This window comes from Rhamphochromis sp. 'chilingali' (assembly GCF_963969265.1).
Source record: "Rhamphochromis sp. 'chilingali' genome assembly, chromosome: 1".
NCBI classification, from domain to species: Eukaryota; Metazoa; Chordata; class Actinopteri; order Cichliformes; family Cichlidae; genus Rhamphochromis; species Rhamphochromis sp. 'chilingali'.
Window position 1 is genome coordinate 32,134,270 of NC_137929.1, and position 19,489 is coordinate 32,153,758.

Sequence of the window (19,489 nt, forward strand, 5' to 3'; positions counted from 1 at the left end):
AAATCACTGGAGTTAAATATTCTGGAGTTAGGCATAAAAGTGCGCAAGAGTTACATTCCGGGAGTTTATTTTTCACCTTATACTACAGTCAGTGTTGGGGAGTACTCTAAAGCGGTGTAATATTTAGGTGTTCATTCACTGGGTGCTAAGGAGTCTAATTCAACACATTGCTGGTGTTGTTTGTCTGTCGACCGTTACAGCGCCTATCTGTGTTTCTTTCTTGGACTCCGACATGTAGGAGGTAAAAATACTTTATTTACTTTGGAATTTTCTGTGAGTGTAGTGATGTTATTTATATATATATATATTCAGTTACATGGATGCACAAGTAAAATATAAAGTTAACTAACTAGCACTACATGTGTTTTCTGTATGTTATGCTGATTTGGAGATAGCAGCTAGGCTAATGCTAGTCAAAAGTTAGCTAACTTACTTATCTTACTGTATTTTAAGATACACATTTCACGTTGTCAATGAAAACGTTTATTTCTATTTCTTAATTTTAACACCAACGTTTAATTTAACGTTAGCTAACTACAGTAATATTCTGTTTAGACTCATGGTAATGGCCGTATTTAACCAAAGAGAGGTGCAGCCTGCACTGATGAGATGTTGAGGTACCATTAACATCAGTTAGTTAGTCCTGCTGCACACTGAGACATGCACACAACCCTGTCTCCAGAACTGTAAAGACAAGGACACAGCAAACATGCAGTCACATTGTCTGCTAAACCAGCCTAGCTAAATAGATTTTAAGCAATATTTAGTGTGGACAGGCTAACTCAATGTAAGACAGTGTTCGTTGATTAAGTTATACACAGTTTACATAGAGTTACCATAAACAACCTCTTCTTCTTGTGTTGTGTTTCATAGTAGTAAAGGTATTTTTTTCCGTAGGTGGCCAAGATGTTGATAAAAGTAAAACACAGAGAGACAAAGAAATATGCAAAATTGGAAGAAGTCAGCTTCACAGATTTTGTGAGAGCAGGTAAGTTATGGTTTGTACTAAGTCATTAAAGAAGAAATGATAATGTTGTTATTAACTAAGTGATGATTTTACTTCAGTGCAGCAGAAGTTTCTCATACCAGAAAATGCAGCACTGAAAGTCACGGATGAGCAGGGTATAGAGGTGGATGAGGATGTCTTTCCTGAACTTGCAGCAGTCAAAGAGGTGTGTTTTGTCATCTATACAGCTGAAGGTAAGTAAATATATGCTCTGATAGATTTTGAAGGATTTGATTTGTACAGTTACTCTTAAATAAACATTTTTAATTTGTCTAATATCCTGTGGTAACAATCACAAAATGCTGTTTTCATGGCTCAACAGTAAGTTGGATTTATCACATGCATTTCAGACATCCTGGAAACACAATCATCCAAGAAGCTGCGTGACTGCTCAGACCTAACACACTATGTGACACTCACACCTTGTGGTATGTAAATTGTATATTACCATAATAAAATACAAAATAACCATCTGTTCTCCTGGGAGAAAGTATAATTTAATCAAACCGTGCAATTTACTGGCCCTGTGTGCATAAATGGTATCTTTGTTGTGTTGTGTTTTTGATTGTATATACCTTGTATTCTAATATTTTTATTTGTCACCCTCAGATTTGACTGTCCTGAAGCAACATGTGGAAGAGCCCTCCTCTCCAAGTCTAACAGATACATTGTCTGTCTCAACCACCAGCAGTCAGAGCAGTGACACAAGTGATGCCGGACTTCAAATGGTTCAGCCTCTATTGGACAGCATACATGAAAGAAATGTAGATACAGTACTTAATTGACTTATACTTGACTCTTTAGTTGCCATTACTTGAAAAAGCTTAAACACGAAGATAAAACAGATTAGAGAAAAATAATTTAATATAGTATTTCATGTAGTTTGCTCTGCAACTGTAGTGTGTAATAAGACTTGCTCTCTCTCTCTCGCTCTCTCTCTGTTTTTGTTATGCATGTTAACCATGAAACGTGTTTCCATGATCAGTGTCCTGCTTTTCAGGTAAATGAAACCATTTTTAAGAAGATACTGGTCCTAGAAAGGGAGAAAGTAAGACATTTCAAATGTTTTGATGCCCAAATGTCATATGGGTGTGATTCACAATTTTATGTTCTGTGAGAGAGTTGCATTACTTAATTTGTTGGCTTGATGGAGACTTTACAGAGTCTTCCTCACGTTAACACTGCATTACAAGAAGTGCTTATTCTGTAGTCATTTTTTTCCTTTAATTCTGTTTTTTTTTTCTTTTCGCCCAATGTTAGGCCTTTCTGACCTCAACTGTTTAGCTGCCAATAATGGTGGATATTATGCTATTACAGTACTGTTACACAGAATGTATGTTAATCCATGCAGCATTCATATTTGAATATGTTATTTTTGATAAATAAAATCCATACATTCATAATAATCACTATTGTGTTTTTGTAGTAATTTGCACCAAAAACCTAAAACTTTTTTCAATTGATGAGTAACACTACAAAAGAGTTAATATCAAACTTAACTCTAGTTATGAGTTAAATTTTACTCTATATGGTAGTAGAAATTTCACTCCGTGAGAGTTTAGTTTTAACTCCTATAAAGAGTTGAAAAATCAAATCCTGGAAAAGAGTTACTCTAACTCTGCACTAGAGTTCATTCGATGGCCACGCATGTACACTCAAATGTAGTTAATCTGAACTCCCTGAGAGTTTATTCCAAGGACCAGAATTTGCTGTGTACAACAAATTTAACATTCCTGGAAAACATGAGCTTTCTAGCATTACAGCCAATTTCTTGAATTAGTTCAAATTAGCTATGGATATTGTAATTAAAAGGTTTCCTCTGCTTCTGTAAGCTTTAAAGATGAGAAAAAGAGGGAGAGTAAAATATATCTGCAAACTGTGAGAGGTGTGGTGGACGATGGGCAGATGTTTTCCTGTAAAAGGAAACTTAAAATCCTCTGAAAGGAGAAACACAAATCCACATTCTTTCAAACCTGTGTACACACAAAAACATGGAAAGTAAACTTCCAACAAAGAAAGTGTTTAAGTAAAAGTTACGGTCAGTGCCCACTTTAATGTTCAAAGTATTTTATACTCATTATTATATTATTTTCTCTGTTATTAAAACTTGATTGATGTAGAGTATTTGACTCGTACTCTGTGTGGTGTAACCACAGGAGCTGCATGTGTCTGAATGCAAAGCAGTTTTAGAAGAAAAACAAGTTGCACAGATTAAACGCAGCCTCTACAGAATAATGCGGTTGACATGACTGATTGTCAGCACCTGCTGTTGTTTTGCACTCTGCCTGGATATTTCCTGGAACATTTTGTGGTTTCGGGTGTGACTTGAAGTGTGGAGAACAATCACAGATTGACGTGAGTCTAAGATATTGATGTGGAGAGTCTGACAATGTTTTTAAAAACAATTCATGCACACTTTCACTACTTGAGTTTGTCAGGCTGTAAAAAAAAAAAGTTAAAAACTATCACTACACCACCAGGAACATAATAATGACCAAATATATTCTCGTGACAACCGAGAAGGGCCACCTAAACACATGAGATAGCATTAGAAAGGCCAGTGTGCCCTATTTTGAGCACAATAGGACTTGTTAGAGTCAGTAGACTGCAGATTGTAGTCTGCAGAGTTCTACTTTCTTACCCCTTCCAATTCAAGTGCATAATCATAGCTTTGGTAGTTTTTCACTTTAACCCCTGGTGTCACCACCATTACGACATTAACAGCAAACTCATTAATCAGTTATGGCTCAGGTGACCTATCTAATGTGACTTAGCTACAGTTGCAGCTTGGAATAAAAGTGACTGAACCTCTTTAAGTTTTGTGACGATGTTTCTCATCTGAGAAGCTTCTTCAGTTCTAAAGCCAAAAGGTTTTTAAACCCTAGTGGTGGTGTCGCTACTATTGTTCATGTACCTCATCACCTGAGCCAATGTGTGAAGAACAGCATGGGCCATTACAACACCAGAGGTTTCAAGTGAAACCACTGAAGACCTTGCCTCAGACGATCATGTGACCTACTGAGGTCACCAGATGTGAGGTATCTGGGAAGGGATCTCAAGACTGCCTTGTATGTAGGTGGCCGAGAGTTAGTGTTGCAGCCACCCCCCATGTTGACAGATGGCTGTGCACAGTAGACATAGATTATGTTCCAGCTCTACTTTGGTTTTTGGTGTTGGTGCTTTTGAGCTCTTCAGATAATGACGTTAGCTCTCTTCTGTGTTTTTTCTGTCACAGTCTCATCTCTGTGTGAGTCCGTAGTATCTTTTGTGTTCAGGTTAAGTCTCCGTGTTTCCTCACCTTTCTGTCTTTGTGTCAAGTCTGAATGTTTGAGTCAGTGCTACTAGTATATAAGTGGTGGCTTTGCTTATGCATGTGTGTGCATGTGTTGCGCACAACTTTCAGACCTTTGAATGACCTTTGCCCCCCCCAACCCAATCCCTGGGTATGTTTAATTAGATATTAATTGTGGTTCTCTCTGATTCCATTCAATCTGAATCCTAGCCTGTTACCAGTGTGTATTTCTAATTCCTTGTTATTTAGAATAGATATTTTGTGGATCTAAATGTTTGGAGTCAATAGTGTATTAAGCTCAATAAAATCTTTTAAAACGTGAATTTTTAGTTAACAGGCACTGTGTTATTTAATTATGTTTTATCGTGTGTGACAAATATTTTGGTCTAAAGTGTAGATTTATACATACTGAAATTAGTTCAGATGGAGGATCCGTTATTTAATGTTGCTTTATCCTGTCACTATGGAGAATAGAGCCTCTGTAGAATATTTGACTTGTACTTGATCACAGGAGCTGCATGTGCCTGAATGTATTCTAAGAAGGATAATGCAAAGCTGTTCTTAAGAACTATTCATACACACTGTCAGTACTTAAAGTCTGTCAAGGCCCGTTAAAGCTGTAACAAAAATCTGGATTCAAAAGCAGACTTGAGTGAGGTGTAGTGAAAAAATAATTTGACCATCAAAACCAAACAGATTTTCTGAGATTTATTGAAAGACATTTGAAACCTTTGCAAAGGAACAGCACAAACAGGCATAGAAAGCAGAGTGCATCACTACCTTGAACACAGAGCTTGCCCGCCAGAGGTGGTGTGCGTAGCGAAAGGCGCCCGCCATCACACACCATGCAGCTCAAAGATGATATTTCCTGTTTCTCCATTTCTCTGTAGGCTGATAATGATCGAGCCCAGCTGAATTCTCAGAGAATGAAGCGCTATACTGCGCATGACTGAATAGAAAATGTTTCCACATCTACAGACAGCTCTACGACTCATGCCGAGAAGTGACGTTAACCTTCTCATTGGTTGAGAGCGAGAGCCCCCGCTGCTTTCACCTACCCGACTCGGCCACCTCAAATTTGGGTTCGACATGAAGTTGTCACTCCAATGAATGGTATTTCCTTTTTCCACCGTTGTGCGTCGTGGTATTTAATGCGCAATCTGCCAAAGCAGTACAACGCGCTCCACCGTGCGCTTTCACAGCCACAGAATGCTACACTTTACTTAGTTCTTCACAGGGAAGAGTCGTAACTTCTTATGATCCCCTGCGATGACTTCCTGTGTCTTCTTCTTGCTCTACTCAAAGCCAGAACAGAAAACAGTGACATTTTACAGCTTTGATCTCTGTCCCCGCCCCCCTCTCTCTGTCCCCCCCCTCTCTCTCTGTCCCTCCCATCACTGGTCCCTCCACTTGTCTCCTCCCGCTCTCGCTCTCTCTTGCTCGCCCAACCTATCGCCACTCCTCTCTCCCTACATGTCTCTGTGATAAGACTACCGTTATACACTCTGGGCAGTACCAAAAGACTCCATGCAGCTGTTATTTCTAAGTTGATTTCATACTACAGGAGTTGACAGTAGAAAAGGGTTCACAACTGAAAATTAAAAGGGTATACATTTAATACTATTTCATATTAGTTAACATAAATATAAAAAAAATGTAAGGTAAGAAAATTGTTATAAAAGTTATTATTTTTCATGTTGTACTAATGGTTGTTAAGTTATTCATTAGGACTGCGATGTGTTAATCACTAATCAGTTTGTAAGCCTTTTCCTTATCGATTGGGAGTGCCTCCATTCTCCACTAGGGGGCTTTTGCAACTCAAAATCACTCTCGTGATTCTTTCCCTCTGTTTTCAGAGGTGTAAAACCTGGATGATTGCCCAAGAATTTTGCATAAGCAAAGCAGCGAGCTTGCACTAACTGTAATGCAGCTTCCTGATCTGGCATCTGGCAATAATATAACTTTATACAGGTCTGGATAAAAGTAGCAGTGCTTTTAAAAGGAGTACTTTTTCTGGCGCAATAGACCCATTTCCCGCCTAAAATCTGAATGTTTTCCATTACAACTGAGCACCACTTCAGTGTGGGTGGGCTTGTTATAGCAACCATAAAGCATCCCAAATGTACAAAATCTAACAACAGAGGACATCGAGGCAATGCTGCTCAGTCGATTTTTTCTTTTGTCCAGTGACGTCATCATCAGAGTTTGATGGTCTTAAAATATGTGCTCATTTAGACAAAGAAGTAAAATGTAATAGTTAATTCAATTTATGTTTTAATTTTCAATTCGGTGTATTTTTTTATAGGACAAAATCACACCTCGAAGTGTTTTATATTGTAAAACAATATTTATATTGTTTACTTTTAACACTAACACAACACACATGCTTTATTTAGAAAATTGAAGTGTGCAGAACAGTCGCAGACTGACATCAGTCTAAGAGTTGATGTGGAGAGTCTAACAATGTCTTTAAAAATCAACTCACACACACTCTCACTACTTGAGTCTATCAACGCCCGCTAAGGCTGTAACAAAACGCTGAAAAGTTTTATCTAAAAAAACTATCACCACACCATCAGCAACATAATAGCAACAAAAGGCCAGGATGTCCTCTTTTGAGCACAATAGGACTCATTGGGTTAGCTCAAATAAGTCAAAAGACATAGACCAAAAACAAATGTCCAGTAAAAAGGGACTGAAATGGACAGTTTGTGTTCAAACGACAAGCAGAAGCGGCCTAACTCTTTTGTACATTCCAACACTGCTCTCTACAGGGAAGAAGATGTTAGGACAGCCTGTTTTGTTTATTTATTTATTTATTTTTTTTGTCCTATCTTATATATCCCATCACAGACTCTCTCAGATATTCTCTACAGCTTTTTGTTTCTGCAGTCATATCAGACTGACACTGTTTTTAAGAGCTCTTGTTGAGATTGTGGTATTGTGTTACACAATTCACACACATCTTCACTAGATTATTACTCTGCATAAATAAATTTATGTTGGTTCATATTTTAAATACATTTTGTTACAAACTGACAAGTTCAATTTTGTGTTTCTCCATCACATCAAATGTTTTATAGATCTGCCCACACACAAATCTCACAGCTAGATGTCAGTAGACTGCAGATTGTATTCTGAGTTCCTTTTTCTTACCCCTTCCAATTCAAGTGCATAATCCTAGCTATGGTAGTATGGAGCCAGAACACTTTGGGGTACTGACAAACAGAAAATGAAAGGAAAGGAAACTGAAAAACCAGCTGAAGTATACAAGTATGCACTGATTGCATGAAAATAGCAGGCAGTTTACAGTGATGCATTATGCACGGCAGGCTAAATTTAGATTACAGATCAAGACTTGTAAACAATGGTTTACATTTAAGATGATGGCGCTGGTTAGATTCACTCAATGAATCCCACCTGTCTACTAGATTCAGCTACTCTTGCAGCTAGTCTAAGGATCTTGGAATGGAAGTGACTGGACTTCTTTACGTTTTGTGAGGATGTTTTATCTCTTGTGTGAAAAGCTTCTTCAGTTCTAAAACCAAAAGGTCCCACCTTTAACCCTAGTGGTGGTGTCGCTTAAGAGAGTTGTTAACCCACTATTGATCATGCACACCATCACAAGAGCTAAGATGTGAGCAACAGCGTGGGCCATTACCACCTGAGGTTTTGCGTGAAACCACTGTAAGACCTTGCCTCAAACTATCATGTGTCCCACTGAGGTCACCTGAAGCAAGATGTGAGGCGCCTGGGAAGGGATCTCAATACTGCATTGTATGTAGGTGGCTAAGAGTTGGTGTTGCAGCCACCCCCTCTGTTGACAGATGGCTGTTCACAGTAGACACTGGTCATGGGCCTCTTTTACTCCTCTTCTGTCATCTATCTTCTCAGTTCAACAACGTGATTAGCGAGAATGGCAAGGGCCATTTCAGTCACTGTATTCAACACGGAGGGGCAACGTGGCAGGTCCACGCTCTTATCTCTGCATTTTTAATGGATTCAGTTTGAAAATACAGGAGTTTGTTGGAAGATGTAATTACATACTAATAAATGTATACACTCAACTAAATCATTATTGTTTTCTACTTAATAAACTCAAAAATGAACTTAACGTAGCTCTAAGTATTCCAGTAAAAACTTTATGTATTCAATTTCCTGACTGAGAGAAAGAACTAAGGTGGTGACAAAACAGTTGGGTGCAACTTACAGATTTCAGTTGATATTTTGGAAACAATCTAAGCAAATCTCATTTACGGAAACACATTCTGCAAAGTGATGCACAGCTAAAACCAGATGGCTCTTCAGAGACCACAAGCATCTCATATCATGAGTGAAAGGAAACAATGCGAGTATGAGGCCAGCATTTAAAAGTAGGGGGGGGGGGGGGGGGAGTAAGAGAGAGGGGTACTGACTTTACTCATGCACATGTACCTGTATATGCACATTGACCTTTGTATGACGTATTTCCGAGGAATGCAGAAGAAATTGAGACCATAATTATTCGCCCAAAAGTGATCAGTCTGGTCAACCTGCTAATAATCCTTCAGAGAGTAGCTGACAGAATGGCTGACATTTTGGCATTAATGCCTTTAAGCAAAAAGTCGTAGAAATGATAGTAAGATTAGATGACCACTGTATGTACTGTATACTGTACTGTATATACTGTATATTTCAGCATGCCTCTCCCTGCAGGCCAGTGTAACTCTGATGTTTGTGTTGCTGGTGGTGTTATAGCTAATGGTAAGGATCTGGACAGTCATTTAAATAAGGATGGTGCTGCTGTTAATTGTAATTCTTCTGCTCTTGTTCTACCACCTTCTCCTGGACATTTTGACATTTATTAGCTTCTAAAACCATCTAGCAATCATTGTGATGCAACTGACAACTCTGTGCAGAGGGGTGGTGGGAGTGGTTGGGATTAGAGCTAGAGATATAGCAGCTTTTAATCCCAGAGAATTGTCAGTGTGATGATTTTAGAGAGACTGGTGTAGATAATCTAGAGCACGCAGATTGTTGTAAACTCCTAAAACACTTACTGTGTGAAGTTGCTGGGGAAATGTTCTCTGAAAACACAACTGGACCTACAATCAAAAAGCTTTTGAATAATAGGGAACCTAAACAAACAAAGAGATCTCTACTTATTGAAGGCCATGTTGGAAAAAAGGCAGCAGAGATCTGAGCTCTAGACTGAGTCGGCTGTGTAGAATGTCTGATCTGTGAATTCTGTGAATATGACTAACTAAATGGGTGTAATAAAGGGGTGTGGAAAAACACAGAACAAGACTGACCAATGAAGCCTCAATTTAATTCAATTCAATTGTATTCATACAGCACCAAATCACAGGAACTGTCGCCTCAAGGCGCTTCATATTGTAAAGTAGACCCTACAATAATGCACACAGGGAAACCGCAAAACAGGAAAGCAGGGTCGGTTGATGGTCAAACCGCCAGCGTATAGAACACGAAACAGGAAAGAGGTTATTAACCAGAGTGGTGAAAATAAACTAACAGAAAGGAAATTTACTTGAGAAAAAAAAACACTGTGCAAATCAAAAGGCCAATTTAAGAAAGATTCACACTATGTTCTACCAAGTTAAAAAAATAATTTAACAAAGCGCCTTCAGTTATATTTATCATTTAAATCAGTCTAAAAAAGAAGTAGGTGTTCCATTCCACAACAGCAACATTGTCCAAGTTAAAAATAGTAATACTCATAAAGGCTCTGCTCTTCATACTGTCAGGATAAAGCAATATTAAATAAGGGATCCTCCATCTGAAATAATTCCAATTTGTATAAATTCACACTGAAGACCAAAATAGTTGTCACACATGATAAAACAAAATTAAATAATACATTACCTGTTAATTAAACAACAGTGATTTAAAGATTACATTGAGCTCAAGACCACACTATTGTCTCTAAACATTTAGATCAACAAACTATCCAATTTAAATAACAAGGAATTAGAAATGCATGCTGGTAACAAGTTTTGATTCAGATTGAATGAAATCAGAGAGAACCAAAAATGAAGCCTAATTAAATCACCCATGAATTGGGGTGCGGGTTGTGCATGCTCACATGTGCACATACGTGCACGAGTAAAGCCGCCACTTATATACAACTGAGATAAACTCAAACATTGAGACTTGATACAAGGAAAGGTAAGCAAACATGTAGACGTAACCTGAGCACAAGAGATACTAAAGAAAAACACAGAGATGAGACTGGAGCAGTAAAAACACAGAAGAGAGCTAACGTCATTGCTTGAAGAGCTCAAAAGCTTAAACACCAAAAAACCAAAGTAGAGCTAGAACATACTGCCTTACCAAGACCAAAAGCCATAAGCTCAAAAATCTCAAAACTCTGGGTCAAAGATGCAGGGACCATAACAACTAAAGCTGGGCATACACTGTGCGATCTTTGGCCTTTTTTGAGACGATTTCTCAGTCGTGCGACCGTTTTGGTGGGGATCGGCCCGAGTCTCGCCTTAATTGTGTCGTCCATCGTGTAGTATACATGGGGTAACGAGAAGCGATTAACACCTCACGACCAGCTTCTGATCAGCAATAGTATGGTCGCAAGAAAATCAAACCTGTTTGAAATCCTATCGCCCCTCGTGAGGTTATCAACGCAACATCTCCCACTGCGCATCCGTAATCACAGAAATGAAAGTGAAAAGGTGGAGCAGCACGTCAGTGAAGCGTGTGATCTGGACACAAGCGATGGAGGCACAACTTGTAGAACTTTGGCAAGCTCATCCGAGCCTTTCGATGAACGCGACTTGTCCTGAACTTCAGCTAGAATGAAAAAAACCCCACAAAGCTGGAGTTATTCTGCATCTTTAACCTGCACAGCTGCCTCTTCTTCTCTCATTCTCTCCCCCTCCCTCTCCTGCTGCTACTTCAATAATAAGAAATAGTTTTTTTTTTCTTATTCTCATTTAAAATGTCTAGCTTTTAATAAACAATTATCTGAATCTTACAACCAAAGTGGTCATCTGATGTAAAATGTATAGAAATTCATTATTGTATATAGTAAATATTAAATCTAATATATGCTCTAATAAGCTATAGTACTTATAGAAGGTACCATGTGTGCAAGCTGCAATTCTGTTGAAGAAAGAGGTTGAATGTATTTAATTACTGTAGAAAAATAATTGGTTTCTGTGCATTTGTTTTACCCTGGCAATAAATTAAAGTTGATTACGTCGATTAAGCATCATGAGGCGGAGGGTGGGGGGTAGTTCCCTATTTTTTGGCTGGGAGTTGGCAACCCTGCTAGTTAGGTATATGTAATTATTGATTAGGTTGTTTGATATTTCCGGTAAGTACTGTTTAAAATACCAGAATTGGGAGGATGGTGTAGGCTTATTAGATTGATCCATACCATCAAGATAGTGTACATCACTGTCACAACAGCATTTGTTTTCATTCAAAGGCTTTATGGCTTTTCCTTAAAATGCCCGGGCTGATTTTTTTGTCCCAGTCCAGTCCTGGCCTCACAAAATTATCACGACCACAAAAAACGTGAAAATAGTTGGATAGACATTGCTGCTCAATCACAGCTGCCTGGTCAATGCTTTTCAATCTAGCAAAGTTGATGGTGGTGGTGTGTGTGTCTGTGTGAGTGAAAGACAGAGAGAGAGGGAGAGCAAGAGACAGATTTTGTGTTATAACCCTCATCTTAGGAGATTAATCAGTCTTTCACTTGATCATTTTAGGAGTTTAAGCAGACCCCCTGGAGGACACTAGCTGGCCAGCCAAACCCAGCTGCAAATGACATATTCAGGGTTTGAAGAAACGTGTCTCCACAGCTGAGCAAAAATGTACAACAAGCAACATATAATGGGTGAATATGAATAACTTTTTATTTCAGCAAACGTTAAATTTAACTTGGGAAAGATTACAATAACACTGACCATGTGAAATTATACAGATTTTACTAGCCAGAGTAAACAAACGTTCTCAGTTGTATTATATATCCAACACGCTACCAAAACTTAAAGCATCTGGTTTTAACACAGACTCTACATATTGTATTGAACTACACAAGCATCAGCACTTTGAAATACTTGAAATGAACTTTGAAATACTGTTGGCCATCTTCACTCAACCAACAGCCAAAATGGTTACATCCTACGCTCTGACAACTTGAGTGGTGACCACCGTTGAGGTGGCCGGCTGCATGTTGGCCCTGATCTTCACCTCACGATGCATCTGGCACCAGACACACGTGTAACACCAAAGTATTTTACAGCAGTCATCACAGCACGAACCCTGCAGGATGGAGAAAAAGAAGAGAAGAATACGACATAACACAACCCACAACTCAACACAATTAGGAAACATGGGGTCCCCATGCTTGTCTGATTTAGTTGATGAAAGGAGAGGAGAAAACGCCATCCCACAATTCATGAAAACTGTCAGTATAATTGGTAAAGTATGCAGATGATTTAAATCTTAATTATAATATAATTTGCCAATTTTTGCCATTAAGCTATTGATTTTTCACAAGAGTCTGCACGCACAAAGCACATGCAGACAATTTATGTAAATTTTCTGTGTTTCCAAATTTGATATTTAATATTTCTTATTGCCATTGTTCCAATTGAAAACATGAAGGCATATAGGGAATGATACATGGGCACTGTAAATATGACTACTTTGGACCTCTGACCTTTCTGCAAGGTCAAATAAGGTCAAAATTTCATAAAATTCTACTTGTTACTTATTGGCAACATTTAGGAACTAATATTGCTATAAGGGGACTCAGAATATCCAAAATAATTTACATCCAAATATCATGTCACATGTGACCTTTTTCCTTCTGATCTCATTTCTACATTGCACATCTATGTTTCTCTTTCAAGTGTGTTATTTTTACTGTCTACATATTCTTAAAGTACATATGTAGACATATATATATATATATATATATATATATATATATATATATATATATATATATATATATATATATATATATATATATATATATATATATATATATATATATATATATATATATATATAAATGAATATATAAAACTGTCCAAGATACAGCACTGTTCATTAAAAGTAATTATTGTCCAGAGTGAGCTGGCTTGGCAGACGTTTACAGTGTCAGTATGTTTCTTTTTATGTTGATTTTTGTAGGAAAAGCTTATCTTTTAAAACGAAATTGAATTTAAATAAAATAGTTTTCACTCCTCGGTTTAGCTTTTAGCTAACAACAATAACCTTGACCCTCCCTCGCCCCCAGCCTTACAGCGATGCCGTGGCGGTCTCTGATTGACTGGCGAAGCGTGCAGGATACCACGAAGCATCCATCACAGAGTGGGAGGCAGCAACACCACCCGTGCTTATTGGCTGTATCACACTGCATGCAGGGGAAACACCAAAGGGCACAGCAACCTCGACAGAAGAGAAAAAAATATGCAGACACAAGTTTATTTCACTGTTGAATAAGTTCTCCTTCAACAACTAGCTTTAAGATTTAAGTTGTCTTCTACCGCTGCTCCATTGAAAGTGTGCTGACATATTGCATCGGTGTGTGGTTCTCCAGCTGCACCACAGCACACAGAAAGGCACTCCAGAGGGTCATCAACACGGCCCAAAAAATCATTGGACATCCTCTTCCCTCCCTGAAGGACCTGTACAGCACTCGCTGTCTCAAGAGGGCACGCAGCATCCTACGGGACTGCACACACCCAGGACACCGGGTGTTTAAGCTGCTGCCGTCTGGCAGGAGGTTCAGGCTGCTGAGGTCCCGAACAAATAGACTCAAGGACAGCTTTTACAACAGGGCAATAGCCCTGATCAATGTAAATAGCTGACCTGACTGGATACCTCCCTGGACTTTTTAGGGGGAGGTAACAATGTTTAAAACGATAACAATAATATTTATATTTATAACAAGGTGCAATAATAATTAATGTGCAATAATAACAGTGTGCAATACACATACACTTATTCTTCTTTTTTATACTAAGTTAATATACTGTGTTGTGTTGTTTGTTACGTTGTGATGTGTCATATCGTGTCGTGTTGTGTTATATGTAGTGCCGACGTAGGACAGTTTTTCCAATTTCATTGTACTACTGTACTATGTATGACTGTGCAATGACAATAAAGAGTTATCTTATCTTATCTTATCTTGTGCATCCTGTGTTTCATATGCTGACTTCAGTCCTAACTTCAGATGGTCAGATACTCAAGAACCTCTGAATAAAAGTCTGAGGAGACTGTTGATGCAAAAATCACTGCTGTTTGTAGAGTTTGCTAGATTAACTTACAAGTGCCCATATCACTGAAGCAATCACAGAGGCCAGTGCTCCAAGTCCCAGGGTGTTGATTAGTGCTGGAGACTGTCACTATCTGGGTGGGCTGCTGGTATTCAGCCATTTCTGGAGGAAAGAAGGTAGAAATAGAGATGCATTGAAGGGTTATAGTTTTAGTTGCTCCTCTGTACGGAGAAATCAAATGCTAGAATATGAAAAAGATAGCAACATTACTGTCCACAGTGTGGATATTTTTACAAATTACAGTTTCCTGTTTCATGAAAATCCCTACACTGACTATTGGCAGTAAATTTATGAGTACACCCTTTAAAACTCATGAATTTGCTAAAACCGAGCTTACAAACTGCATTCACAGCACATTTCAAATCTATAACTTTTATAAATTCACAGTTTCAAACAGTTCAAAGTCACACAAAATCTTTTGAGAGCATCCAAAATAATGCAGAGCATTCAAGACGCACTACATCAGAAAACCAAAGACACTTTACACATTATTATTTGTCCTTGTGTAGTGATAAATACAAATTGCAGAAGCATTGTGTCAAAAACTAAAGTCATCCCATCATTGTTTTCTGTATACTTTATCAGTCTCTCATATTGTTGTGCATGAATTTTAGCCCACCTTTCTTTTCTTTGAAGTCTGTAGGTGTCTATTTATACAAAGGCCGCATTTTGGATACATTTTGCTCTAATCAAGCACACTTTGATACTTTGATGCTGCTAAAACCATGCAGAGAGAAATGAAGAAATAAACTTTATCTTTGGTGTGACCACAGCTATCAAAACAGGGCAAAACCTATGAACAAACACACACAACATGCCTTCATTTCCTCATATCAAAAAACATTTTCCAGCTTTGACTTGTTGAACGTTAGAAATGGTAACATTTTTGTGATGTAACAGAAACAATATAAGACATATTTAGAGTTATTTATCCATTTTTTTCTTTGGTACATAATTTCATATAATTTGCTTCATATATTTGATGTCTTCAGTCCGAGTACCAAATTTATGGTCGACTCAATGAATGTAACGTACCCAGGTCCTTTGACTGCCAACACAAATCATCACCATTCACCCCTGTTTTTGACAGTTGGTAAGACAAAAGGAAAATTTATGCCAAGTTTCATTTTTGCTAACCATGAAGCGGTGCATGATAACTAAACACTGCCACTTTCGTTTTGTCTGTCATGATAAACCTTCCCAGACTTGTGAACAGCAAGAAATTAATTAAACCTATGTCAATGAGTGAATACATAGGCATAAAGTCTAATTACACTATCACACATAAAAAAAACAAAAACTTCTATTAACACTCTTTAGTTGTTTCAAATAATCTAGCTTTAATAATAAAATATTTTTTTCAACTTTAAGGGTTTTAATAAAATATTTCCACGCCCTCTTATCTTCCTACAACAGATAGCTAAAATTTGGCATCCCTGGAAAAGACGAGCTTTCTAGCATGACATACACTGTTTCTTGAATAGTGTAATTAAAAAAAAAGGAACTACCTAAAAATTCAAGTATATTCATCCATGTAATAATTTCAAAATGTGGTTTCACCATAACGAACACCACATGGTCTTCCTGTACCCCCTTAGCTTTTCTCTAAAGACATGCATATTAGGTTAAATGATGATTATAAATTGGCTGTATACTGAAAATGGTACATCTGTAGGTGTGACTATGAGCTAAATAAAGATGTGATTTAAAACATGTTGAATGCTGAGCACAAGACTTGAAAAATGCTACATAAAAGCCATACCAAATGCATTTTAGGCCCATTATTTACAGTTATGAGAGTTTAGCTAACTTCAGGTTCAATCAAGCATACTAAACAGGGACAGGAGAAGCTATGTGTTTCTAACAAATCCTGAATTTGGCATGCAGTTTATTTCTCACGTTGGAAGCTGCTATCTGAATTCATTTATAGCGCAGACAAAGCGACGTCAGTAGCCAATATTTCGTTGGGTACTGTGCCTAAGATGCTATCATGTAAAGGGTGTTTTTTTAGTTGTAGTGCATTACATGTTACACAAAATCCAACAACTAACATTTACCAAACTCTGCGCTAATACAGATTAGTTGTTTGACAGAATAGTGGCTAAAATGAGTTTAAAAGGCTAAACTGTAACTTCCTTTGTCCTCGCTGTGCTGACAGCAATGATAATTATCACACATCCAGATCATGGTTTTTTTTGAAGAAAGTACAGTTTTCCTTTAACTAACTCACTGCAGCTTACTGATGATAAAACTATGTACCAACCAGTATCATGTGTTCACAAAGACCTCACTGTTTTAAGATGTTCATTAGTATAAAAAGATTTTATTACCTTTTCTCTGGTTCTGTAGGCTTTGAAGATGAGAGTAAGAGCGAGAGGAAAATGTAACTACAAACTGTGAGAGGTGTGGTGGTGGGTGGGCTGAAGTTTTCCTGAAAATGAAACTTAAAATCCTCTGCAAGGAGAAACACAGTTCCACGTACTTTCAAATCTGTGTACATGCACGGCTGCATAAAAAGGAAGACAGAAGTGAACTTCCAACACAGAAAGCGTTAAAAGTACAAGTTATGGTCAGTGCCAAATTTAATGTTAAAGTATTTTATTCTCATCATTATATTATTTGCTCTGTAATTAAACCTTGATTGATGTAGAGTATTTGAGTTGTACTCTGTGTGGTGTAAACACAGGAGCTGCATGTGTCTGAATGCAAAGCTGTTTTAGAAGAAAAACAAATTGCACAGATTAAACAAAGCCTCTACAGAACAATGCAGCTGACATGACTGATTGTTAACGCCCATTGTTGTTTTGCACTCTGTCTGTATGCTTCCTGGAACATTTTGTGGTTTCAGGTGTGACTTGAAGTGTGGAGAACAACCACAGATTGAGCTGATGTGTAGAATCTAACAATGTTTTTAAAAACCGTTCACGTACAATGTCACTACTTGAGTTTTATTAGATCTAACTCTCGATACGGTAGATAGCATTGTGGTTTTATTGTGAAGCACTTTGATGTACACCAAGTCTTTTAAATGTGCTATATAAATAAACTTTGACTTGAGTCTGTTAGGCTGTAAAAAAACAAAAGTTAAAAACTATCACCACACCAGCAGCCACATAACAATACTCAAATATATCCCCCTGAGAACCGAAGAAACAAGGATCTTTTGGTTTAGCTTTTTTTGTAAAGTCCTGCTTATGTGAGCTAAAAAGGGCCAAACACATGAGATATCACTGGAAAGGCCAGGGTGTCCTCTTTTGAGCACAATAGGACTTATTTGGGTAGCTCAAATACGTCACCTGGTTTTCTCTCACTCTAACCTCTGGTCTGTCTCAGTTAAGCTGCCCACCTAACACTAGTTTTTATTTGTATTTTTTTAGAGTCATGGCCCTGGTGTTATGTATGGGTAAAATGTGAAGAGGCACTGTTGTTACGAGCTCTTAGAAGTTTCATAGCCTTGAAAGAAATCACAAAGGTGTAGAAGAATCGGATGTGTAGAGTTAATGGAGCAATGATAAAATGTATGTAACACTAAACAAGTGAGTACTGGGTCTGATTGATTTCCTTTGACTGTGTTTTGTCACCTTTAAAACACCTGTAATGGTGTAAGCATGTATGTGGGCTACTTCCTATTTTTTTTTAAGAATCCTTTCCTGTCAGCATTTATTTAAAGTGCACTTTAACATACTGTTAAATTACATTTGCATGCCTGTCTTGCACAAAAGCATTGATGCATGAAAGTGATGCATCTACAGCCCTTCCTGGTTTCTTACTTTCCTTTTCACAAGCACCAACAGACAGATGTACATTCTCTGTCTCATTTGGTGCACATCAGACAATACATGAAACTCATCAAACCCACAGGGCTGATCAGAAGATTCTAATCTGTCAAAGTGTTTGTGCAAATGTAGCAGAGTGGTAAATTAATAATAATATTTTCCATTTCAAAAATCCATTTAAGGTTCAAAAAGGGGTCTTAAAATGTTGTTTCTTTGTTTCCATGTATGGTAAGACAAGAATGTTATCGGGTAATTTAATGTTATTGCTTGTGCTATTTCTTTGGTTATCTGCATGTTGTGTGCACTTGAAGCTGTTAATTTTATAGATTTGTGTAGTTGCATATTGTGGTCACTGGGGGGGGGGGGGGGGGGGGGGGGGGGTGCTTAAGGGTTAACTGCAGTTTTCCAAAAAAAACTTAACAAGAAATGCATCTTGGGGCTTCCTGTTTACTTTTCTTTTTGTTGTGGATGTGGAACGGGAATGTTGTGAAGGAGTTAAATTGTTGGTAAGAAATTGTTAAATATGCACATAACTCGTTGAAACATATTGTTATAATTGTAGTATTATTTGTATACTTCACAACAACAGACATCTAACGAGACGTGTGGTTTCTACCATTTTTTTCACATGGCTGTCGCTCCACTCAAATGTCTTCAGAAATGAAAGTGTCTGATCTCCATCCTCTGCCTCTCAAATGATTTCCCTCCAAATTTAGTATTAGTTTTAACTCCGCCTTTCTGGCTGTCTGCTCTTAACAGGCTTCATCAGGTCTCAACAGTCTTTTAGTTATTTTTAGGAAGTGACATCTCTGCCGTGGCGGCATTAGTCACTGAGCGAAAAATGTGAGGCCACTTTTTTTTTTTACATTCAACACACATAAAAACAACAGTTGTGTACAGAAAGCCTGTCACTTAACTATAAAGGACTGAAGGGCAGGCCAACACTGCCCTCTGCAGCAGTTGTTGTTGATAAAGCTCATGGTTAATATAAAGTCTCCTTATCATTGCTGAAAGGGCTGAGTTGACCATTTAGCAGAGGGGATCTCACTTTCCTTCCGCATTTCATGGCTGGACGTTTTCCTGAAGTCTGTTTAAGAGCTGTTGTTGT

At 37.9% G+C, this 19,489-nt stretch overlaps 2 protein-coding genes across 3 annotated transcripts; one reads left to right on the forward strand and one right to left on the reverse strand.

Moving 5' to 3' along the window:
- On the forward strand, window positions 1–2,412 carry LOC308400402 (uncharacterized protein). Of its 2 annotated transcripts, none has more exons than XM_080888068.1 (5): window positions 1–241; window positions 898–988; window positions 1,066–1,200; window positions 1,357–1,434; window positions 1,616–2,412. In XM_080888068.1, the coding sequence occupies exons 2-5, from the start codon at window positions 907–909 to the stop codon at window positions 1,789–1,791; spliced, it is 471 nt and encodes a 156-aa protein (XP_080744194.1). In that variant the 5' UTR covers window positions 1–241; window positions 898–906; the 3' UTR covers window positions 1,792–2,412. The 2 variants fall into 2 exon arrangements, with proteins under 2 accessions (XP_080744194.1, XP_080744195.1); XM_080888069.1 differs by lacking the exon at window positions 1–241 and adding an exon at window positions 635–787.
- A 9,732-nt stretch (window positions 2,413–12,144) lies between these two features.
- On the reverse strand, window positions 12,145–17,090 carry LOC308395356 (placenta-specific gene 8 protein-like). The gene is made up of 4 exons (XM_080880167.1): window positions 16,936–17,090; window positions 14,597–14,707; window positions 13,570–13,715; window positions 12,145–12,578 (listed from the first exon to the last, which is right to left on the reverse strand). Exons 2-4 carry the CDS (start codon window positions 14,703–14,705, stop codon window positions 12,438–12,440), a joined length of 396 nt encoding a protein of 131 aa, XP_080736293.1. The 5' UTR covers window positions 14,706–14,707; window positions 16,936–17,090; the 3' UTR covers window positions 12,145–12,437.
- Between the last annotated feature and the right edge of the window lie 2,399 nt (window positions 17,091–19,489).